The 27,004-nt window shown below is 35.0% G+C and overlaps 1 protein-coding gene across 1 annotated transcript in view; it reads left to right on the forward strand.

Moving 5' to 3' along the window:
* The window catches only part of LOC129219889 (xylosyl- and glucuronyltransferase LARGE1-like), a 201,123-nt gene extending 177,039 nt beyond the window's left edge, over window positions 1-24,084 (forward strand). Inside the window, exons 16-20 of the mRNA XM_054854200.1 lie at window positions 12,895-13,050; window positions 15,159-15,265; window positions 17,375-17,572; window positions 18,398-18,496; window positions 23,880-24,084. Coding sequence (XP_054710175.1) covers window positions 12,895-13,050; window positions 15,159-15,265; window positions 17,375-17,572; window positions 18,398-18,496; window positions 23,880-23,973 — 654 coding nt within the window. The 3' untranslated portion in view covers window positions 23,974-24,084. The remainder of the gene's footprint in view (window positions 1-12,894; window positions 13,051-15,158; window positions 15,266-17,374; window positions 17,573-18,397; window positions 18,497-23,879) is intronic.
* The last annotated feature ends 2,920 nt before the right edge of the window (window positions 24,085-27,004 follow it).

Here is a 27,004-nt window from a genome sequence, read left to right on the forward strand (position 1 = left end):
TTTTATATGCTCTTAAAAGATTTCGACATTTTCATTAAGCGAACAAAGGCAAAATCAGCTTGGACCAAAATATATTTCCATTTTCAGAATTTTGTCCTAAGTATGTGTAGGTGTCAAGTAGGGTTTGCAATACCAGATCAAAAATTCAATGCCAGTATTTGGTATTTTTGAAAAGTGATACCGGAATACCGGTATTTGAAATTTCTCGAATAAATGATGCTGTATCCATTACTGGTGGTGGTGACCGTGTGTAATGATAATTATATTCACTGCTCCTCAAATATTTCGTTTTATTCGTCATTTTTAATGTATTCTCAGTATTTGTTTAATTATTTTCCCGCATGATAGAAGTGTCAGTACAAAATTGTAAATGGCCCTGGTGGCTAGAAATATACATTCTGAAAAATAAAACGTCTTTTACAATGTAGTAAAATTTAATTGCTGAATTATTTTCCCTGCAAGGATTACAATGTCATATGAGGCAGTGAGAAGCAAAAGGATGTAAGTGGATATTTTCAAGTTTTACAAATACAAAAGTGACGACCAGCAACAGGCCCAGTTAGACTGTTCCTAGTCAATTTACAATCCCCAGTGAAGATCAATGGCCCTCTTAAAGCTATCTACTCCCGTGCTCATTACCACCTCTTCCGGTAAACTGTTCCAAGGTTCCACTACACTGCCATAATAATAATTTTTCCTAATATCCGTGTTAGCCTGAGATTTAAATAGCTTAAAACAATGACCCCTTGTCCTGTTTTCAGTGCTAAACTTTAGCCCCGTAACATCTTTCATTTTAATATATTTAAACAACTGAATCTGGTCCCCTCGGTCTCTTCTTTGCTCAAGACTGTTTTGGGTAAAATGCTTTTAAAGATAACATCCTATGTATGCTTTCATTGATTTTTTTTTCTTAATCATGCTGTACAGCAGCACCTATCAGGGCTACTAGTACTATATCTTTCCCCCAAAACAGAGAAGTTCCTGTACTATTTGTACTGGTTCTCTCCAAATTTTTAATTTTGTCACTTACATATCTTTATGCTTCTCGCTGCGTCATATTTAAAACTTAGTGAGTGTGCTTTATTAAGTATAATTACAGTTCTTCTAATTAACTTCCAAAGAGATTAGTGGCTAATGGAGTTTGATTTTAACACTTTCATAACATAAGTTTAAACAATTTTTAACTAGTCTGCAGAAGATAGCGCTCCTTCAGGATGACAGCTGTTACACACAGACTGTGCACACAGGCCGGGGCAATTTTGATACCACTGATGAATGATATCACCTATTAACTTTAATACTTCTTGCAGAATTAGTGAAAGAACTAACATTTCATCTATTTTCTGTGAATAACTGATGAAGAGACTTCTTTAAAAATAACTAAAATTTATTAACATGTGAGAAAAAGTAAATATAATTGTATAAACTTAACTGAAGCCAAAGGTAAAAAAACATTAATTAAATATGACTAGCAAGTTAGTTAAGCTCATCCTAATACGGCTCGCTAATCTATTACTATGATCAGCCAAGCATCGTAGGCAATCCACCGAGCAATACGAGCTCCACCTGTCATGATGCGCGCGATTAATTTTGTCAAATTATACGAAAACCAAAAAAATAACGATTTTAGGCCGTGGAAGTGGAAGCATCGCTGCCGCGCATAACCTCAGACCAACGACTGCCTTGAATGCCCAAGAACAAAAATTTAAAAGAGACTTACCCGGGGGTGGTGTTTGTTGACGATAGAAAACACAAAATTAATTACCACACATTCTTTATTCTACGTTACTTCCAAGCAGACATGAAGACAGGCACTAGGCATGGTGATCACCAGAACATTTCACATAGTAAAAAAACAAATGCGAGGAATCCAGACTTGAGAGTTCAAAAAAAAAGGGCGGAGCTGGCAGGGGTTGCAAAGTTCGTTAACGGTCAAAAAAAACGTAGAGTTCACGCGGAGGGTGGTGAAGTATTTAATTGTAATGTACGGAGGACGGACAGTTCATTATGGTGGGGTGTAATTCAGGGATGACTTATTGTTGACGATTTCCGTTGAAGGCCAATGTACGTTGAGACAAAAAAATGGCGCTGGTTGTAATCTCCATGGTGACAATGTTGAGCTCGTCGCACGCTTAAAAAGGAATCGAGGTACTTTCAAGGTAATTGCGGATCCATGCCGTCACCTCATGCTCATTTGATTATCGAAAAAGTAGTTACATTAAGGAGACGATTCAGGTGCACTCTGCGTGCCGCCATCGGACGCCATCATTCAGACAGGTGATGGATCACCTACGCTCTCATCATCGGCTGCGACGAAGTAACGGTCTTGATTATTATATTGTAAACATATATGAAAAAAATAAAACGTTCACCTCATGTTGAGGTCTTAACAATTTCGCGGCGAGCAACGGCCGTCCCCAGACGCCGTGCACCGATGCATCATTATCGCCATCGTAGAACAAAAACCGGAGCCGCAGAAAATGCGACCGAGCGGACAGAGAGCAGCAAGTAGAGTGAAGTGGGGTGGAAAAATGAATCGGCAAATGAGCGATCAGATCCAGGTACGCGGTGATGCGCGGGAACCAATGAGTGCGTTTGGCGCCCAAACAACGAAGGGAAGGGGACGCTACGCCATTTTAATGGCCAACAAGAAGATGCAAAAAATTGGATCGACGCTTGAAAAATTGACAAAAAGTTAAACGATGGGAAAAGTGAATAAGTCATATTTTGATATCGTAAAGTGTGCAAAATTTAACGGGGGAACGCGGGGAAAACGTGGAATGCACAAGAAAATAAAAAAACAACAAAATGGGGGAAGAAAACGATTAAAATGACCGAAAACATGGGAAAAATGTAAATGGGTAAAAAATGTGATATGCATTATCACATACACTGGCAAAGCAAAAGAAAAAAAAAGAGAAAAAAAAGAAAATTTTAAGTCCAGCTCCAATTTACCGAAACTTTACACAACAAATTCATACATCATATATATTCAAATGCATAAAGAGTTGTAACATCCAAAAAAAACATGGGATACAGTTTTATACTATCGTCAAGGTAGAAAATGGGTAAGTCAAAGAAAATGAACTATTTGCATTTTCTTTTTGCATGTCATGATTGCACCCTGCTCACAAAACAATTTGCCACACACGACCAACCAAAAGGACAAAAAATACACACAGTTGTAATTACGTGAACAACACATAGCATACCAAGAGCTAAAAATATAAACATTCAAAAAAAGTTCACAACTACCCAACACATGTAGAAGGTATGAATACAAAAAAATGCAATAACCCTCAAATATGACCATTCACAATATGCATTAAATTATACAGAAACACATTAATGCAAAAAAAACATTAGAATCATTATCTTGACTATCTACGTCAAGTGTTACACATTAGGGTAACATGAGTAAAAATTTCAAGTAGAAATTTTTTTTTTTTGTAAACAGTTCATATTGCTAAAGAGTTCAACAGCGTAGTGCACCAGATTACCAGGCGCACACTCAGTACTAAATTTGTATTTGAAAAAAAAATTTTTTTTTTTGTTGAAGACACACTAATATTGAGACGGACAAATTCATAAGCATGAAGAGTAAGACATAATAAGGAAAACCGGTTGTAGATATTAGGACATAATCGAGAGATTGACATTATCTTGTGGAGGAAAAATTGTTACGTTCATGTTGACATACATATGTTGGTACCAACAGCAAAAATATGACAGCGTCCTGTCATACGTAAAAATAAAAAAAAAAACATAAAAATACATTTCCAAAAATAGAAAAAAATGAGATCGACTTGCCGTGTATTAACAATACATTCTCATCACTGTGCCCCTCAATGAAAACAAACATAGGGGAGAAAAAAAATTACGTTAATAAAAGACATAGAGAGAATCACAAGCAAAATGATACGGATTCCGGAATTACAATCACGACCAGCACGACTGCCCGTACATAACAGCAAGTGGCACACCCTATGATTAAATTACTTACAACTACGGAGAAAGTAACGGGTTTGTTGACTGGGATGCTGAGGTTGGTGGGACACATTGTTATCTGTGTTAACAGACATTAAATTGCTTTTGCGAGGTGGGGCTAAACGTAAACGATTGACATGAATTACAAAAGGTTGCGCGGAGTCATCACCTAAGAGTTTAATTTTACAATTTACATCCCCTACTTTGCTTACTACAGTATAAGGACCATCAAATCTAGGTTTAAAAGTGTCAGCCGACTTCATGTATACAATATCATTTTGTTTAAAATTTCGACTGTGAGAAGCAGGCAATTGCCTATTGTTTTGATTGATCTGTTTGAGTTGTAAAGAAGAGTACGCCTCCTCATAGATTAGGCGAAGATCCTGCAGAACATTTTGTATATAATGTGAGGTGTTAAGAAATCGAGGTTGCACGTCATTATCAAAAGTGTCAAAAAACAAGGATAGTTCCCTTCCCAAGTGCAACATGTTAGGAGTGAAACCAGTAGATGAATGAGTTGTCCCATTATATATAGACATGTGAACCATAACAGCAACTTCTAAAGACACATTCTGCTCGAGTAAAGACAGTAAACTAGACTTGATTTGACTATTAATTCTCTCAGAAATCGAATTGGACTGGGGATGAGCACGAGAAGAATGCTGAATTGTAACACCTAAGGCCTTGTTCAGAGAGTGAAATACATCACTGTCAAACTGACGGCCTAAATCTGACAGAAGATACGACATTCTACCATATAGAGAAATGTAATTCAACATGTGCTTAACTATTGTGTTGGCAGTAATATTTTTACAAGGATAAAGGACAACGTGACGAGAAAAATGATCAGTAACCGTCAAAATATATCCATATTGGCGAATTGGACCTACCAGGTCGATTGAACAGAACTCACCAGGTCTCCTCGGAATCCAAATATTTTGCAATGGGGCGGGTTTAATGGAATAGGGCTTCAGTCGAATACAAAAATCACATGATAAAACAAAATTCGACACATCCCGATACATTCCTAACCAAAAATATTTACTAACAACTACCTCATACGTTTTCTTTATTCCGGTGTGAGAAATGTGACAAATTTGCAAAACTTTAGCTTTCAATGTGTCGGGAACAACAATAGTAGGTAAACAAGTTTTGTTGCGAACATGCATTAATAGGTTTGTAGTTGGACAAATGAAAAAATCCTTAAGCTTGTGAGCATGATGCAGATTAGGCTTTTGCAAAAAGGAAACAGCTTCTTTAATGTACGGATCATTAAGTTGCTCACGTAAAAAGGTTTTAATAGATATTTCATTATGTGCATCAGTTTGGGCACACACAAATGAATGAGAGCTTAAATTATGACCTGACTGAGGTTCACATAGGGAAGTAGGGTGCGGTCTCAAATAATTAACCACATTAGTGGATTCAACACAAGGAGTATTAGAGGGTATATCACACTGCATATTGTCAGGGGTGGAAATATCAGTGAAGGGAAGGATCAACTCCTTATCCGCATTGGGTTGAAGAGCTGATTCATGTAAATTGGGGTCAGGGCTCCGCGAACAGAAATCTGCTAAAATATTCTGAGGGCCAGGGATATATGAAAAAGTATAGGAATATTGACCAATTTCTAACAACCAACGAGTAACAACATCGGCTGGCGAGGTTACATTGCTGTAACGCTCTAAGGGCTTACTGTCAGACATGAGAATAAATCTTCTATTAAAGAGGTATGTCTTGAATGCTGTCATTCCTTTATATATAGCATACAACTCGAGTTTAATTGGAGGATAATTACGTTCAGACTTTGACAAAGCTTTACTAAAATAAGACACGGGTTTTAGAATACCATCTCTCTTTTGCATCAATACAGCAGCAATTCCCTGAAGTGAAGCATCTGTATTTAAATAGAAATCATCATTCCAATTTGGAAGAACCACAAAAGGCTGCTTAAAAAAGGTAGACTGGAGATCATCAAAAGCTTTTTGGTGAACATCATTCCATTCAAAAGGTTTATTTTTTGCGGTTAATTGTGTCAAAACATGGGTGCGTTCAGCATACTTGTGAATTAAATGCCTATAAAATCCACATAACCCCAAGAATTTCTTGACCTGTCGCACAGTGCGAGGTGGGGCAAATTTGGTAATTTTGGCAATATTAGAAGTAATAGGTTGAATACAGTTGTGTGATATATGAAATCCCAAATAATCAATTTCGGTCTGGAAAAAAACACATTTAGATGGCGATAAAGTTAGATTATGTTTGGAGAGAACAGAAAAGACAGCCTCGAGCTTAGATACCATCTGGTCAAAGTTTTCGGCACAAACCAAAAAGTCGTCTTGAAATGCATGAATTCCGTGAATTCCTAGCAATTTTAACTCATCAATTAACTGATCCACGGCAGATTGGAAAATGTTGCTACTTACCTTAAGGCCAAAGGGCAAACGGTTATGAGCAAAAGAGCCAAATTCGGTCGAGAAAGTCACAATATCTTGGAGATGATTGGGAAGGAGAATTTGCCAATAGGCCGAATGCAGATCTAAAACGGTATAGTACTTATAGGATGAGACGGCATTGATTAACGTAGAAATTTTGGGAAGTGGGTATGTGGAACTTTCGATGACGGAATTTAATAATCTTAAATCTAATGCCATACGGTACTTAGGTGGTTCATTAGGCCCAGATTTCTTACGTACCATTATCATCGGACTCGCATAGTGGCTCACATTTCTAGAAATAATTCCAGCCTCAATTAATTCATCCAATTCTTCCTGAACCTGTCCTTTTAACGCCTGAGGAATTTCAAAAGGTAAGGCCTTAATTGGATTATTGTTACGCAAAATGACTGAAGGAGTGACAATGTCAGAACACCCTAAAGCTTTGACAGATTTACTAAACACAGAAAAATTTTTCATCAAAATGTTTAATAAAATATCTTGTTGTGAAGTATTTAAGTGATCTAATTTAAAATCTGAAGGACTAAGTTCCTCTTTCCTGATTTTTAATACTTCGTCTGATGCAATAATTTGGTGACAAAATTGGGATTGATTGCTTGAGCATGTAGTTTCATTCAAAGAATCATTTAAAATTTCAAACTGTTCAGTGACATGACCCATTACCATACCTTTATTTAAATGAAGAGGATTGTTACCAATATTTCTGATAATAGAGGAGAAATTATGTTTCTCGACTAAGTGCACAGCGGGATGAATTTCACAAGTTATGTCATTAACGGTAGGAATAAAATAAATTTCAGATGATTTGACCGGTATGTCAGATAACGAAAAATTAGCAATGGCAGTTTCCCCCGGTTGGATAATTAATTTGTTTTTAAGAGCAACAGAAAAAGCCTTGTCACTATGCAGAGAATTAATTTTGGCCAAATGTTGTGAGATGTCAGTTTGAGGCATTAAAGGAGCTTTAAAATTATCAAAAGTGGCACTGCTGGTCTTAGTGTCAATTAACACATTGAAACGGGTTAAAAAATCATAACCTAATATCCCATAAAAAGAGGAAGGTGCAAAATCAGCAACAAAAAATGGGTGCTTAAAGAAATTTTTACCAATTTTAAATGAAACCTCAGCGCACGCAGAAAATGATAAATTAGAATTTACAGTCCTGATTGTGACAGTGCGTGAGAGAAATCTGCATTTTGTCAAAGATTTTATCTGTTCGAAAACAGCTTTTGAAAATAAGCTGACCGAAGATCCTGAATCCAAAAGCATTGGGAATATCTCATGACCAATTGAAATATTAAGTATAGGTAAGTCGCTAACCTTGTTATCAGAATGAACATTAAAAATGGATTCGGATTGTTTGCATTGAGACTCATCAGGCTTTGAAAATTTCGACAAAAATTCCCCAATAGTATCTTTACCAATGGAGCTATTTAAAAAGGTATGTAAATCTGGATATGTATTATGTTTCTTACATTGAACAGATTCAGTCTCCTGTACACTAATATTTTGAGGGACCAGAGATGAGAAATCAGTTACCGAGGCCAAGCCGTCCCTCATGGATGACCCCCTCGCCAGTTTAAATTGTCTCCATTTTGTGTTGGAGTATTAAGTCTTACTTCCGGCGATGAAAATCTGTTTTGCGACAGAAAATGTTGGGGTGGAACAAACTGGTTGGGGAAATTAAAGTTACCTCGTGGCCTAAATGGAATACGAGGGGCAAAAAAATTTTGAGTTTGAGGCCTATTTTGACCTTGATTTGAGAAATTGTTAAGGGGTTGACCCCCATTGTAAATCCGGCAATTAATCATTAAGTGGTTTGTTCTACCACAAAATACACAAAAAGTGTTATTAGAATTTGGAGAGGCTTTTTGCTGGGGTTTGGGCAAAACAGTTTTCTCATTAACGGAAGAGACGCGAATGTACAAAGGACATTCAACAAGTGGGTGTGGACTTTCCCCACAAAGACGACAATTTGACATTAATTTAGTGACACATGTTGTTAAAGATCGTAAATTTTCGGCCAAGGCATCTATTTGCACTTGAGCACTAGTCATAGCATTTGTCAATTTTGGTTGGCCTGTTACATGTAAACAGTGTAACTTATTAGCCTTGTCGACTAAATCGGTAAACTTTGACGTGTCGACATCAAGTAATTTGTCCTTGATATTCAATGGTAAAGCCGCCAAAAATTGGTAAGATTTTATTTGGGTGAGGGCAGCACTATCCGTAATAAAAGGATATGCTGAGTGAGCAGCACGTTCAACACGATGTGCTAAACTCTGAATATTCTCATGAGTTTCAAATTTGATATTTTGAAATTCTGAAAGGGACACAGAAGAAGGGGTATGCATTTTGAAAAATGCACGCAATTTGTCACAAGCCTGGTTAAAAGTCATAGACTCCAAGCAACTGGGATTGGTCGCAAAAAAATACAAGGCAGAGCCAGAAAGTTTTGACTTTAAAAACATAAGAGTCGTGGGATCATCCCAACCGTTTAAATTCTGCAAGTCCTTAATTTGTGATATAAAAAATTCAACAGTTTCTGGCTCGCCTGAATATGAGGGAATGGGGAAGTTAAAATTCCTACTCGCCACAGCACCTTGAGGTGACTCATTGGCCATATTCACACCTTGGGGTGGGTCGGTTTGAGTACTACCAGTTGACATGGCAACAAATGTGCCGTCTTTTACTTTAGCACAAAAATCAATGAGCATCTAATATAATTTTCACTTAATTCACACGGTGCAATCATGAGAAACAAAAAATTTTAAATGCAAACATTGTTGAAAGCACATGCACACATGAGAATAAATGCAACTAATAAAATAAAAATTGACATCAAATTTTTGAACTAAATTAAAAATATAAAATTAATATATCCCCCCATTAACATCACAGAAATACAAAAAGCCATATGAAAAAAACAACAAAAGTGCATATGCATTCAACTTCAGAAAAAAAAAGGCATTCAAGACCTGGTCAAAAACGGCGCCATTTTGTCATGATGCGCGCGATTAATTTTGTCAAATTATACGAAAACCAAAAAAATAACGATTTTAGGCCGTGGAAGTGGAAGCATCGCTGCCGCGCATAACCTCAGACCAACGACTGCCTTGAATGCCCAAGAACAAAAATTTAAAAGAGACTTACCCGGGGGTGGTGTTTGTTGACGATAGAAAACACAAAATTAATTACCACACATTCTTTATTCTACGTTACTTCCAAGCAGACATGAAGACAGGCACTAGGCATGGTGATCACCAGAACATTTCACATAGTAAAAAAACAAATGCGAGGAATCCAGACTTGAGAGTTCAAAAAAAAAGGGCGGAGCTGGCAGGGGTTGCAAAGTTCGTTAACGGTCAAAAAAAACGTAGAGTTCACGCGGAGGGTGGTGAAGTATTTAATTGTAATGTACGGAGGACGGACAGTTCATTATGGTGGGGTGTAATTCAGGGATGACTTATTGTTGACGATTTCCGTTGAAGGCCAATGTACGTTGAGACAAAAAAATGGCGCTGGTTGTAATCTCCATGGTGACAATGTTGAGCTCGTCGCACGCTTAAAAAGGAATCGAGGTACTTTCAAGGTAATTGCGGATCCATGCCGTCACCTCATGCTCATTTGATTATCGAAAAAGTAGTTACATTAAGGAGACGATTCAGGTGCACTCTGCGTGCCGCCATCGGACGCCATCATTCAGACAGGTGATGGATCACCTACGCTCTCATCATCGGCTGCGACGAAGTAACGGTCTTGATTATTATATTGTAAACATATATGAAAAAAATAAAACGTTCACCTCATGTTGAGGTCTTAACAATTTCGCGGCGAGCAACGGCCGTCCCCAGACGCCGTGCACCGATGCATCATTATCGCCATCGTAGAACAAAAACCGGAGCCGCAGAAAATGCGACCGAGCGGACAGAGAGCAGCAAGTAGAGTGAAGTGGGGTGGAAAAATGAATCGGCAAATGAGCGATCAGATCCAGGTACGCGGTGATGCGCGGGAACCAATGAGTGCGTTTGGCGCCCAAACAACGAAGGGAAGGGGACGCTACGCCATTTTAATGGCCGACAAGAAGATGCAAAAAATTGGATCGACGCTTGAAAAATTGACAAAAAGTTAAACGATGGGAAAAGTGAATAAGTCATATTTTGATATCGTAAAGTGTGCAAAATTTAACGGGGGAATGCGGGGAAAACGTGGAATGCACAAGAAAATAAAAAAACAACAAAATGGGGGAAGAAAACGATTAAAATGACCGAAAACATGGGAAAAATGTAAATGGGTAAAAAATGTGATATGCATTATCACACCACCCTAGCTACCTTTTACAGGACAGACATCACCGAACGAGTCTTAAAAAAAGAGAGCAAGTCTCAACTCCGTTCGCTGTTAAATACTCTGTCCTCATCAGTATTCACATCAATGCCCTCACGTCCACGCAACCAATGAGGATGCACCAAGTGGCAGAGACTCCTCCCTGGTAAGCCAATGACAGGAGTCCGTTACGTCACTCGTCCAATCCGATCACTCACTTCCGATTCACTCGGATCGTTGGTTCGAAAGAGCATCGGTTGATTATCGTGAAGTTCAGTTACCTGGGAAAAAGTAAGTGTAGAGATGTTTGTAGAAATTCTATTTCTAACAAACTTCTCCCGCTGAGCCTAATACGCAATTTCGGAAAGTACGCATACATAATAATGGAAAATATGTATACTTTAAGTAGAAATGAAACATTTTTTTAACATATGATAAAATATATCAAAATTTCAGTCATAACAAAAAATTGGATGAAAATAATTGATATTTAACAATAAAAATGCAAAATATATTGTTTTTTACAGTAACTAAAAATACCAAAATTAAACAATCTATTTTCTACAAAACAGGAAAAATATATGGGCTTAATATTATGAAATTCTTGAAGAATATTGTAACAATTAATATTTTAAAGCTGCATGAAAAATTTCAAAGCACAGATAAATGCGCATTGAGCATTTTAACACTCATACGTAGTGTTACGTCTTTTTTTCTGCTTTGAGCAAATGACACATCTCCGTCTAAGTTCTTTGCCTTCTTTTTAAGCGTATGATTTTCGAAAGTAACTACTGAATGAAGAACTCCAACAAAAATAATTTATAGTTGCTTCAATGTGACCCAAAAAATCCATAGATGGTCATAAATTAAGATATTTCCTCCTCGGAAAGATAACGTGTTCACCATGGCTACCAAATGAACATTAAATTAAAACCCCTTGCTAGAATATCTCCCCTCCAATCCCAATATAAATGGAACCGAAACTAGAAAGAGCCACTTCAAAATGAGTACACGTTTCCCTTCTCACTTGCGAGCACATGTTTATATTTTCTTTCACGAAATCCAATAAATCACAGACACTTGACAGACCCCATACTGACAACCAGGGTTGCCAGACGTCTCGGATTTCAAGGGACAGTCCCGTATTTTGAAAAATTGTCCCGCGTCCCATGGAACTTCCACACGGGACAGCTAAAGTCCCGTATTTTAGTTTATTACAATATTTTACAAAACGAGGCATTATTTTAAGGAGAAAAATTAAGTAATGCATAAAATGTGAAAAAAAGAGTAAAAAGAAAATCATGTGGCAGCAAACGCAAAAATTATTTTCGTTTCAATTTGGTTTTGTTTTATCATGGGCGGCAGACCAATGATTACTTCCTCTTTGCTCATTGACTAATGTTCGAAACATATCCCTGCGCATGCGTCGGCAATCGACTTTGATCTGCGATATTTTGTAAAGTTTAATGCTTTGATACAATTGGATTTCTCAGATTTTTCATGAAAAACGTTCTATGTCAAAAAGCACCCCTTAAAAATACACCATATCCAGTAATTGCCTCCAACCTGAAAAAATATCCCCCCCCCCCCCGCATTCGTTCCTAGAAGCCTGTCCCGTATTTACGGTTCTTAAATCTGGCAACCCTGCTGACAACAGACAGAGAAATACTAATGCAGGAGAGCAATCCTTTGAACGGAACATGGATAAGTAACGCCATCTAATAGTACACATTTCGTTCCAAACCAAAATGCAGAATAGCGTCATTAGGCCGACTGCTTACTACTTACCGTAATGCACGGAACGGATGCATTTTTCGTCTCTGAAGAACCACCTAGCGCTGACGCAAAGATGCGTCGATCGTCCCGAACGGGTTAAAGCCCAAATAATGAAATAATTTTTCATGCATCAGGCTGGAGACACTTGCATTGTAATTACTCTCCTGAATTTTCCCAAAATTCTGAAGGTATACATTTTTAGTTGAAAAAATGCATTTATGCTTTATTTGTTTATTTTCAATGTTCCAATACTTTCTCTTACATTGCCTGATGTTGTTTTCTCAGTTAACTCTTGAAGATGATTATTTGCTGCTTTTTATATACTTTTCATTTTTACTTCCCTCAACAGCCCTTCTACCCTGTGAATCTACTGCGGAATGTGGCTTTACAGCAGGTGACTACCCCATTTGTTTTCCTGACAGACATTGACTTCCTGCCCATGTATGGACTCTATGAGTACCTTAAGAAGTCTGTTGCATCTATGGCTCTCGAGTCATCAGCCAAGGTATAAAAACTGATCTTCTGTATTACTCTTCTATTATACATGTACTAGTGGTACCCGAACGTCTTTGCCCGTAATAGAAGAATTAAAAGATCTTTTGATTCGCCTGTATATTTACAAATAATGTATGGTGAATTTTCTCGCCAATTGGCTTGTACCCATGTTACGGTTCCACGTTATGATAATTTCATAATTTACTCGTCCATCTTATGGTAATTTTGTTCTTAAAATTGGAATAGAAAAAAAACCACATCGAATTTTCGGAAAATCGCTACAAGGTGCACATACTAACCTTGCTACAAACTAACTAGGTGCCAAATTTCATTAAAATCGGCCAAACGGTCTAGGCGCTATGCGCGTCACAGAGATCCTGACAGACAAACTTTCAGCTTTATTATTAGTAAAGATAATGTTGAAACATTTGTGTTTTAATGATTAATTTGTTTTGACAGAAGGCATAATACATAACTAGTGGTAATAAAACTCAAATCAGAACAAAGCAAAAAATATGTGTTATTAGCTCATCTGGTGTATAAAGCAAAAGAAATTTCTGTTGCATTTATGCTTTCTGTTTTGTTATATTCTTTCATTGAATGTGTCTTCTGAAAAATACAGTATTTTTCAACAAACTTCTTGCTCAAAGCCATTTACCAATTCAGTTAATTTAATGAGACATGTCTAATGTTAACAACAAGCAGTTTGTTCATAAACTTCAAAAAGATTCTTCTTGGAACGTTGTATGTAATTCCTTAACTCGGCAGAAACGAACTTTTAATGGTTTCATATTTGTAGATTTAAAAAAATTCCTACTGAAGAATTTTTGCAAGTTATGTAGAAACCTTTAATCATACCACATGCTATAAATTCTATACACATTCACTTTTAGGCTCTGTAATGTTGTTAACTCATTATATTCAGTAGATTTAACATACCATCATAGCTTCCAAAAATTATCTTCAACAGACCATCTTGACTCTCTAAAGATCTTTCATAAACTATGCAGAATTTTCTTAAAATGTAAAAGTATCTTCCATAGATGACGAAATGAAAACAAACATTGTCAAATATCAAACATTAAGTATTATTGCTTGTATTCAATGTGACATTGTACGCCTTGACCAGGAAATTTAGAGTGAGGCAGCAATTATTCATTCAAATAAGAAATGGAGTTCGCCAAGAGTCAAGGTGGTCCCTTTGTCAGGTTATTCCCTGATCCCTTCCTTATGAAACTTATACAACTCTGATAACCAAGTCAATACCCCTCAAGGGCCTGGCCCTTAGTTTCCAAAAAGGCTGAGATGGCTTCTTGTCAGCTCTTGGTTGACATAAGTTGAGATTAAATGGTTGAAGGTTTTTAAAAGGTTTCTATATCTAGTTCTACCTATTAAATTGGCACCAATTTGTTAACCCTTTCTAAGACAGGAGTTCTCAACTTTTTCCATCCTATCTACCCCATTTTGTATCGTTAACTATGTGTATACCCCAAAAGAAAACACTTTGGTTTTATTAAAATGTATAATTTTGTTTAACTCATCAACTGTTACTTTATGGGGAGATAACATTTCCGGGCTTATTGGCCGTGGTCTAATTGGAGTAGAAATTCCAGACGTTTGGGCTTGCTTTGCTGCAGCTATCATGAGTGGTTTGAGCTTGGTGAGACTGATTCCTGGCTCCGGTATTTAAGAGAACTGCTGCTGGGCTGCCTGTCCTGATTGGGAGGCATTCTCAAGCCGCTGGTGGAATAAGGTTCCTGATTGGATGAGATTCAAGCCTCTGGGTTGATGACGGCTGCAGCAAAGCAAGCCGAAACGTCTGGAATTTCTACTCCAATTAGACCACGGCCAATAAGCCCGGAAATGTTATCTCCCCATATTGACGCCGGCCGTGAAAGCCTTAAACAGTATTTAACTGTTACTTTAACTAATAAAAATTATTTTAACAAGACAAAAGGTTGAAAGTTTTGGGAAATAATTAGTGGATTTACTATTTACTAATAAATTTCATGTATATCCTTTTTAAGCTATTTCTTATCCTGTGTATGACTGTAGAATATATCCATCATTCATGTATCATTTTTAATGTAAAATGTATCAATGTAATTTTCTGTCCAGGCCCTCATTGTTCCAGCCTTCGAGACGCAGAGATATCGTTTAACATTCCCCAAATCAAAAGCAGAACTCCTTTCCATGCTGGACATGGGAACACTTTTTACATTTAGGTTAGTGCAATTTTTAGCTATTTATTGCTACTCTAATCTCCCCTTTATGATTAATGAATGTAAATTTATTTTATTTAATCAAGTGTTTTTACAAAAAGTTCCAAAATATGATTTTAATACAGGGGTACCCAACTTGTTTTTTATCACCCTAATGCTTTTTTTTTCCCCTTAAGAGTGCCAAAACAAGAGGAAAGACTGCTTTAGTACCTTCCTGCTTTAAAAACTTATAAATTTCTAAAATTTTGCTTCAGTCTAGTCATGTAACTCAACAACTTACTGTAAGATTGCAATGTAACTATAAACAACAATGCAAAATTTCTGTGGCAGCGGGAGGATAAAAAAAACTTCAATAGAAATTCTTCTGGGCCACTTTTGGAAATAAAACCAGAAAACTCCTTAGCGAAAAGTAAAGGGCCCCAAGTTGAGAATAGGGAGATGGTAATGGGGTCATGACTCCCCCCCCCCCTCTATTTAAACCATTGAAACAATATATGAATAAAATGTAAGTAATTGCAGTAATTTTTTTTTATTTATTTTTAAAAATTTAAAGGAAACATTTGTAATATTACATCCTTTCATTGCTTATGATATTTATTAATAACCGTTTTGTCCTATTACTTGCATTATTCGCTGATTCGGTGCTTTTTATTGACACCCAAGCAGTTTCAGAAATTTTTCGCTTCCAAAACTGTATGTTTGTTTGTAGGGGTAGGGAGGGGTCATTTCTCAGCATGATCCCCTTCCCTTAAAATTTCTCTGACAGCAGGAGTATAAAAAAACTTGAATAGGATTTTTACTGGGCCACTGTTAGAAATAAAAGATATCCTCCAAGTTAGAAGTAAAAAGCCCCAAAATAAGAGTGAGCTTTCGCTATCTTCAGAAGTTAATTAGGCCTTGTAAATATGATCTCATTTTCAGTTCAAAATCAAGTGGTTTAACTGCCGGATTATGAGTTGTTCTTTAATTTAAACAAGTTTATTTCTTTTTTTTTTTGAGCAATCACGATTGCTTATTGCTTTCATTTGACTGTTTTTGGCGTCCTTTGATTTTATTTTCCCACCGTCACCCTCCGCACCGTCGACCGGGTCCTCACGATGCTGCTCCTATAGCAAAAGCCATCACTCGGTTGTTCCCATGTCCTACACAAACAAACGCACGCACACACAAATACATACACACACGCATACACACACACACGTACACACAACTACTCACACATTCATGCCTGCACACAGACACAAACACATGCCTACACACATACACATACCCCCCCCCCTTACACACATTCATACACACAACTACCCACACACTTATGACTGCACAGACACAAACACACATGCCTACACACATATACACATATCCCCTACACACAAGCACACATACCTCCTCCCCACACACACAAACACAAGCCTACATACTGTTTGACCACGGATTGCATGTAATTCGGCAATCTGCCAAGTAAAGGCTATTCCATCTGAATGAATCTGGCAGGGATGATGGGAAAATAGCGATGGGATATTGATACACACGTTTTATAATGTCACTAGTGCCTTATTCATTTATTGTATTCTCGAAAATAAAATGAGGGGAAACAAAAATAGTTTCCATGGAAACAGCAAAAAGAATATTAAACATTTTCATTTTGTTCAGGAACGTAAAAGCAAAATGGTAAGCTCAAAACTTCGTTGTGAATAAATAAATCAATTAATTTTTGTCATGAGAATATAGATCGAATATACTGTAGGTTTAAAAAATGCTGCTGTGAGTAAATTTTCATTTTTACTAAACTAAGGCTAAATAATAGAGAGGCAAAAGTGCACATTTGAAACAAACCAACTAACATCCCTATAATAATAGATACGTCCATTTCCGCCTATACACCGGATATTAGCCTTTCCATGTAATCAATGGTCAAACAGTAAACACACTCGTGATTGCAAAAAACATAATTTGAATTCAAGATGCCAAAAATTCAAATTAATATACATTTTTTTTCATCTTTCTCCCTTTCTCGATCTTCAAGCTAGAAAATCTCTGTATTAAAGTAAATCTTTTGCATTGGATGGCAACCGTGAATACATAAGATTAATGTAACCTTTCTTTTTTTAGGTATCATGTATGGACAAGAGGCCATGCACCAACTAACTATGCCAAATGGAGAACTGCCACAACTCCTTATCGTGTTCAGTGGGAGCTGGATTTTGAGCCCTACATTGTTGTACGTAGAGATGTACCTGAATATGATCGTAGATTTGTGGGTTTTGGCTGGAACAAAGTCTCGCACATTATGGAGTTGTATGCACAAGGGTACGATAAAAGGATTATTTTTAAATATTATTGTAGTATCCTGTAACTGTGTTTCTCCCAACGTAACCATCTCTTCTCTGTAAACTCAAAGCCAGACTCTGTTAAGTAACATTATCACTACTTTGCAGGCAAGCAAAAAATTGTTTGTCTAATGCAGTCAAAGTTTGGCACTTGCACGCTTATAACACTGGTAAATGTTTACAAAGGATTTTTTTTATAGAATTACATTGTTAGGACTCGATGCAGAAAAGGATTGTTAATAGTCTTGAAAGCTTGAAATTTTAAATAATCTGTGTCATTATTCTCAGTGTTTTAGCAAGAAATTTTCTGAGATTTTAAGACAAACAATTTCTGTTAAATATATTTTGCAAGAAAAAAATATCTGAATCATACATTAAAGAACAAAACTGAATGGCCAAATACAGCAATTAACACAATGAGAATTAACACTGAGCCATTTCATGTATATTTTCAGCAGTCTTTAATAAAAAGCCCAACACATTATTAAGTGCTTGCATTAATACTATTTAATTTATTGTTGTTGTTACTTGTACCAGCTAGGTTGGTAAGTTTGGGGTGCATTACTTAACTTTTCCAACCTTTAATTTATTGTTTGGCATCATTACATAGGCTACAGGAATTACGGTTTTTTGCACACTTCTATACTAATGCATATGGTATATTTCATTACGTTATATAGCTGTGTTTATGAAAGGTATTGTTCAGACTTTTAATAGACCTATAAATTTATTAAGTTGTGCACTTTAATATGACTTTCTTTCATTTCAATAGTGTAAATAATGCATAAAATTTTTGCTTTTACAGGTACGAGTTTGTTGTGCTTCCAAATGCTTTCATTGTGCACATGCCTCATGCGCCCAGTTTTGACATTGCCAAATTTCGATCAAGCTCTCAGTATCGAAAGTAAGATTTAAGCAAATGTTACAGCTCTTTTTAAAGCACATTTTGTGCATGTATGTCCTCATAGAGACTAGTACCGACTCGGAAACATCCTAAGTGATATTCAGTCAATGACCAATTCCTGAAAACGGTGGTTTCAGCAAGAAACTAGTTTTATTAGATATTTTGATTGTGAGCACCTTCTGTGACATTTGATTCCACTGGGATATATTGCAGATTATAGAAAGCATCAAAAGTTAGATGTTACATACGCATAAATGCCCAAGGATCCCCCCCCCCCCAACACACACATATACATACCAGTCTTTTTTTTTCTTCTTCTTCTTTTTCCTGTTCAACTTATGCACATTAAGTTTTTCTCCTCAAGTTTTCAAGTCATTTAGTTTTCAAATGGTGACTATTAGTTTTACTAAGCTAATTATTTAGTTAACGTTCCATTCTTTTTAAATTTTCTTCTGTTCTCCTACATAATATTTTGTTAAATTAATGCCCATCACACTGTTTAAAAAAATTTTTATTTTTTTATTACTCAACTGTAAGTTTAATTTAACATTTGTACGAAGTTAGTTGAATGGCAATTAGTCTCTCTTGCAAAGTTACACTTGCTGGGATCACCAGCATGCAGCGTATCTGTAAATATCATCATGTAAAACTGTAAATACAACTCATTTCTTCAATTCCAACGTATCAGTGTACTTTTTCCTCCAACATATTTGTTCGTATTGCCCTAACTTAGTATGGTACACAACTGTCTTTTGTATAAAGTAACACGTTATTTCTTATTAACATAGGAAATACTGTCTTTTGTTATAGACACAGCCTCACTGTTTGGTTTTTCTGTATGCTGATCTTGGGGGCATTTTAAGTGCTGATTTTCCATTAAGGCAGATTAAACGGCTGCATAAAGTGGAAAACCTCACTTTTTGCCCTTTTTCATTTTTACCATTCTACTGAAAACATCAAAGAATTTCTATTTTCTAAAACAATGACATTTTCTTATTATTAAATAATATTTAATTTATCCATATCAAGGAATTGGAATATTTTGCAAGCATAAGCAATTAGTTACAGATTTTTTGCAAAAGAAGCAACAAGAAGGGGGAATTCCAGTGATTTTTCTACTGTCATTCTTGTACTTACTGCAGTACAAGAATGACAGTAGAATGGCGGAAATGACGGCTGGAAATGACTGAGCTGGCGGTGTATTTCTTGTATTTCTGCTTTAACCCTGGCTAATTGGCTGTAATTTATTGAATATGTCATTCTTTGGTTGAAAAATAATTGATAAGACCTGTGGATAGAATCCTCACTGCACTTGTCATTGCTTGACGACCTATACAATAATAAACTGCATTTTGGCGGGCTAATAATCAAGCTTGGGTCACTGGAAACATTTTATTAGAGACGTACCGAGTAGCACTTTGGCCGAGTGGCCAAGTACCGAGTACTCGGCCTTTCACTACTCGGCCGAGTTACCAAGTGCCAATTATGGTTTAAGAAAAACCACCGACACACATGTGATGAATTTTGAACTTATTGGAATAGTAGTATAGACCTCCTTGTCCATATAATAGTTTTTAAAACTAAATTCCTGCTGAAATTTAACTATGCATGATTTAAAAAATTCTGGTTGTGTCAAAAATTTTACAAAAAAAATATTTTAAAAATTAAAAATAAATAAATAAAAGGTATGATTAATCAAGTTGTGGAATTAAAACAAATTATATGAAATCTATTATAGTTCTAGTCCGCCAAACATAAATAATTTTTAAAAGCAAATAAAACAAATGTGCAGGAACACTGCCGACATGTGTTTCTGCATTACAAGGACCGTCTTTTTCAGTGCATAAACTGTGAGCTAAAGAATGTAAAGACATTCGACGAAAAAATCCGACTTTTGTCGGATACCTTTAAATCCACGAACTTGCATTTTGTGCATTGAAAAAGGAATTCCTTGTAATGCCAAAACACTTATCTGCACTGTGCTTTTAACATTGTTTTATTTCCTTTTATTTTTTAAGCAAAGGTATTTTTACATTTTTATAACTAATTTTTGTTTGTAGCAAAAATCTATTTTTAATATAAAAATTCCATATTTTCTACTTACCTTTTTTGCATAATTTTTAATAAATAAGTTTTATTAACTTTGGGGACATTAAAATAAAGATTTATTCCATTGAAGCATTACAACCTTCATTATTCTCAAAATTTAAATTTGACTTGTAAATTTGAATTGTAAATGATTGCAGAATATTATATGCTTGCGCTTTTTTATAAATTTTAATATCTGTCTTGGACAATATTCAATTTTTTGCAACTACTCGGTATTGGCCGAGTATCTGATCAAAATTTGGCCGAGTACCGAGTAGTTACCGAGTACTCGGTACATCTCTACATTTTACGATTGGTTCCAGAGCTCTTTCCAGAAGTAAAGTTATTAAACTCACACAGCTCAGAACTAACTGGAAGAGCTTTTAGGAGTGACAAAGGAGGACTAAAATCCACAAGGATACCGACATGGGTAACACACAACCAAAAACATTTACATTGAAAAGTTTGAGCCATTCCTAGACAGTAGAAATGATCTTTCTGATTTGTTAGTGAAGGAAGATTCTATCATGGAAATGACACAAGTGATCATGGATGCGTTAATGCTCTGCGAAGAAAGACGGAGAAAAATTCTTAACGACTGCCAAAAGACTATCATAGCCTTTTGGTCTTTTTATAAACAGAACACGAAATTTATGTTTTCTTTATGCATGTTGTGCATAGAAATACATATAAGTGCACATTAACGTTATTATACAATTAGTTATCAATAGAATGAAGCTTTTTTTTTTATCTACAGAACCTAAGCCCTATTTTAACACTAATAATTAAGTCTTAATTTACTCGGTTTTGTCAAGTTCTAAAATTTTACAACTTGAAAATTTTTGGGAAGACAATGCCTTATCAGCTTCTCATTTTCATTTTTTTTAGAACATCTATTTGTCATGTTAATGTGAATTCTTTTAATTTTCATTTCAACTTGTATTTTTGCACTGAACTGAATCAACCCGTTTTTAGAAAAGCTACAGTGGTACCAAAGACCTTGAAATCTTTGGTGATACTTTGCCTCAGTTTTGATTTACGCGGCACTTCCGTGGAACGTAACCTCTGTGCAAAATGAGGGTCTACTGTACTGCAGTTTCATTCTAGTTTGAACTCGACAGTCTGGAATAGGGAATAACCGAGCTGGAGGAAGATACCATCTGGTTGAAGCTGAAAGTGCCAATAAGCTGGTAGATAAAGTAAATTTATCTCATGAGCGAGAGTCCCTGTACATGGTGCGGTTCAACTTTGTAAGTTGAAGGCAAAACTTGGGTATTAAATTTTTATTAAAGCTTGGGCGTATGGGCAGTAACTTGCTGCTCAATATCCAAGCTTTGCTTTCAATTTAAAAGTTGAACCACACTGTCTGTGGACTCTTGCTGGTGAGATAATCTGGTAGATTATTTCACCAACAAGCTGATAGATTATTTTACCTATCAGTTTATTGGCACTCTCAGTTTCAATGAGATGACATCTGCCTCCAGCTTGGTTATTCCTATTCCAGACTGTTGATTCTGAACAAGGAATATGCAGTCTCTGAATGGGATAACGGGGCTGTCACTATATTGTATGCAGTAAACATTGTCTAAACACATCTAATCATAGCGGCACAGGCCAAGACCATCCTTTGCAGCTTTATTAAGCTTAGTTTTCACAATGTCTAAACTGGTCTTAGACCATCAGAAAATGAAACTATAAGTGATAATGGGACCATCTGAGTTTTATTTTTTTAACTGTAGATAACATAATTATAAATGCACAAGCTGATATAAACATAGAAGTTTTTGCATGCATCTCTCTCAAAGTCTACTCAAAAAAAAAGAAAAAAAAAATGCTAAAAAATTTAAAAAGGGACTTCTGCTGCATGCGTTCTAAAAGATCACCAAATTTCCTAAGATTATTTCGCTTAATCGGTACTCCATCCTCACCATTTTCTGAAAGAGCAAATGGTTCAGTTGCTCAGGAATAAACCTCAAAACATTCAATTATATTCTACATTTTTGTAATTTCATCTGTATTTTAGTTCTGAAAATTTTTGGGAAGACAATGTCTTATTAGCTTTTCTTTTTCATTTTTCTTACAACATCAATTTGTCCTGTTCATGTGAATCCTTTTAATTTTCATTTCAACTTGTACTTTCGCACTAAACTGAATCAACTCATTTTTAGAAAAGCTACACAGTGGTCCCGAAGACCTTAAGATCTTTGGTGATACTTTTGCCAAGTAACAGCAGTAGAAACAATGTCTCAAACCAGATTTCAGTAGGGAAACAATTTATAGTGGGGTAAGGGGAGGGGCAGAGTCAAAAACCCAATGTAAGGATGATAAAGAAATTTTGTAAAAGGGTTACTTTGTACATGGTTAGCTTATAGAAAATTTTGTCAAGGTTCTCAAAAAAAAAAAAAAAAACATTTTGTACCAGTAACTGTTAATTATTCAGGCTATCTGCTGTTCAGAGTGAATGGGGTTGTTTCCTTCAGTCAAAAGTAGTACTTTTTGTCACTGAAATTGATAGAATAAGCAAAAAAAAATATATATATAACATGGACCCAGAAAATACTTTCATTTTCCCAACAGTTTTTTTTTTAAATTAATTTTTTTAAATGTCCGATTTTTCAAACAAGGCGTGGTCTTGATGACGTCACAACTGATGCACTTTGCCGCATCTTTCTACCATGTTTCCACGTTATGATGATCAAGAAGTGAATTAAAATTGTGCTCTACGCTTGCTATCAACCATATCGTTGCCAATACACGTGAGTAAAGATGCAAATTAAATATTTTGCTCTGTGAATTTCAATACCAGAATGGCATTTCATCATTTGTAATGTCATTGGACAAAAGCATAAATACTGAAAATGCACCGATTTAAGTTATTTTTTAAAAATATTAAACTTAAACGAATTATTTAAAGCATGTTCTTTTAGAAAAAATACTTTTAAAATTTTGGAAACTACCTCATTATTTGGAACAACATAAAGGAACTTGGACTCGTAAAAATGTCTGCTATTTAGAAATGTCCATCAAAGGAGGTTTTATTGTACCAATTACTTAATTTCCTTAGTACGTTTCAAGGTCATTGATTTATTTTTAGAAGTGGCAATTGATATATTATCTTTTAATCACCATTTTTACCCTATTTTTGTTACCCTGTGGCCAATGGTGACCATTAATATTGCCCTTTATGTGTATACATGTATTCATAAAAAGATATTGTTTATTTTTTTTTAATCTGTATTTCCCATCTCTAGTTGAAAAATTTAAACCATCTAAACTATTTTCTTTTTATGTTTAGGTGCTTAAAAGTTCTGAAGACTGAGTTTGTGAGAGACATTTCTCGACGTTATGGTAAACAGTTTTCGGCTGAGAAGAAAAAACTTGCTAGATAACACAAAGACTAAATTTTTAAAGTTCATTTCTTATTGAAAGACTTTTTACTGCAGTTGACTGTGTTGCAAATCTTGCACTTGAACTGTGATGCAAACCAAATATAAGTGCAAGTGTGAAGACTAAAACGAAAGACTTATAACAATTGTTAAAATATATTGGAGAAAAGAGAGCAAATCAGAAATATATATATATTTTTTCTTTCCTAATTTTGGTATGATATTTTTATATTTTAAACTGTTACATTTTCAACTTAATCATAATTATTAGAATGAGAAATTGAATGTTCTCCATCTTAAATGTATTCAAATAAATGGATTGGAGACTCTTCAATCTCTTGCAATAGCAGCTGAAAGAGATTAAACCAAGACCAACCTACTTACTCAGGATGTGGCCTGTCCAATGAGACGTCTGCTTTGTCCGCACAAAATTGAAGCATTTTACCTCATTGGCTAATATCTTAAATCATTGCAAGGTGGCATATTCAAGCTTTAGTGCTGTAAATAACTTTTTCGCTCATTGATTTTGTAACGTCATTTTGTTGATTGTTTCACTATGTTCATTTTCTCGAAATGATTTTTTCATTTACTGCTAAGCTGGGTAGAGCTAGAAAAATCTTTATTCATTAGTTATCGGTAGTGATGATTTCATTAATAGCTACTTATTTTTTAAATAACGGCCACTTTTTTGCTCAAAAGAACTAAACTATGTATTTTTAAAATTTGTTTCAGTGTATAATCCTTGAAAATACGTTAATCAATGTAAATAACGTATATTTCATAAATTGGTTCAAAAAGGCTGATTGTTGAACTTTGTGGAAATAATTTAATTTATTCTTTGAGGTGGGGATTTACACATCATTTTTAATCGCTATTTATTTACTTTAATTTTCGTTTAGTTGTCCTGTGGCCGTGGCGATTGCTAATTTTGTCCTTTAATTAAGTGGGATGATTCTTTACAAAAGTTGTAATATATGTCGAAGAATAACTTCATGTACAAGTTGTAAAACCTTGAAATACTTGTTCTTATTATACTTTTAATTGCATTCTGTCACATTGCTTCTCATGCGTTGCTTTGTTTTTTATTTTGCTATGAAATCGTGACCAAAAAATTTTCCCATACGATATTGAAAACTTTTGCAAAGTAATTCTCAAAATATACTTCAACTAAAACAAAATAACTAAGAATATCTTTAAAAATTTAACTTTAATAAAGAATATCTTCAAAAATTATATTAAATATATTGCAATTTGAAACGTTAAATGCATTGGTAGTAATATTCATTAAATTTTATACAAATACAAAAGTGACGACCTGCAACAGGCTCTCAGCCTTGCTAGACTGGTCTTAGTCAGTTTATCAATCCCCAATGAAGATCAAGAGTTCTGTTAAAACTATTTATCTCATTACAAGCAATAGTTACTTTCAGTAAACCATTCCAACTGGCTAAAACTCTACTTAAGTAATAATTTTTCCTGATTTCAAGATTAAAAGCTTAACAAACTCTGGTTCTGTCTCCTATGCGAAAAATGTAGTCATAACTGAATGATTTCCCACCTGATCTTTTTTTCTGAGGATAATGCATATGAAGACTTTCTTGCATAGTCCTATTCTAAATATGAAAATCTCCTTACTTACTTAGTAGCCCTCGGGGCCCTTTCCCATAAGTATCTTATTCAAATAAGGAGATCAAAACAATGCAGAATAACTGAAAAGAGCATTTAACTCAAAAGTTGCTTAAAATTTGCTAAGTATTGCTCAATTTTTTGCCAATAAATTTATAGTATTCATATAGTATTTAGTATATTTGAAATTATTTTATTGCAGGCTTTCATCTTAATTAGTAACTTAATATGTGTTTTGTACCTTTTTATTGTGTAAAATTACAGAAATAAATTATCATTTATTGATTCTAATATATGATGATTTAGAATTGCCTTAAAAATATGTATATATATATATATATATATATGACTTGTATTATTGTAATTCAAAGATATAGCAATAAATTTACGGGTATGGTGCTGAATATGGTACTTATTCTGATTCTTTGTGAAGAAATAATCTCTGGCCAAATTTTTACATGCAAAGGATTTTTTATATGCTGAATCTAAATTACAATTTAAACACTCTTTGTGAAATTGTTCCGTCAATAATAAACAAATATTTTTCAATGAATTTAATATTATACTAGGCAGGTAAATGATGGTATAGGCACACTCTTTTCCTTTGCGTTTCCCTTCTGACATCTAACTTTAGTTTTACTGTATAAGCATTCTTATTTGGTTTCCTTTGAGAATAAAGCATGGAAGGAACTTTAAATTTCAATAATTTATAGGAGTTTGCAAAAATGCATTTCTTCATATACCTTGAAAACTTAGTTCTATAGACATTACCATGATTTGCACACGGCAGTATATGTTTCATAGCAGCTTCATAATGAAATGAATTATGCATACAGATAACATTCAGTGTGATTAAATACTTGAAAAACAAATTTTAGCAACTTTTAATTAAGATTTTGCATCTAAACTATGATGTGTCTAATGATTTAGCCAGGGATTGCAAGTATAGATTTATTTTGATTATTTTACTTGATTAATATTTCTCCTTCTGAGAATGTTCTCAATGAAAAATGTTGTATATTGAATTCATTTAATTTCTTAAGTCGTAAATTCAATCTAAGATATTCGGATTTTGCTAATTGATGGCATTTCTTGCTCTCTTTTTTTCAATTTGCTCTCGCACATTTACCGGAAGTGATGCCACTCAAGTCTATGTCTGCTGTTGGACAAATGTTAAAGACTAATTTTTTAGACGTTTCAGAGTAGCTGTTTTACTATTGTGTTTCAGTTCCATATTTTTCTTATTTATTTTTTAATCACACTATATATTCTCCTCATGTTGAGGAATATGTTTCTAAAAAAACTAATATAAAATAAAGAGGTTGTTTTTACTGCCCCTAATCTGTGTGTGTTGTTCTTTTTCTTACATGTTTTTTTCTCACTGAATACGTTCTCAATATAATTTATG

This window comes from Uloborus diversus, chromosome 4 (genome assembly GCF_026930045.1).
Source record: "Uloborus diversus isolate 005 chromosome 4, Udiv.v.3.1, whole genome shotgun sequence".
In the NCBI taxonomy this organism is placed as follows: domain Eukaryota; kingdom Metazoa; phylum Arthropoda; class Arachnida; order Araneae; family Uloboridae; genus Uloborus; species Uloborus diversus.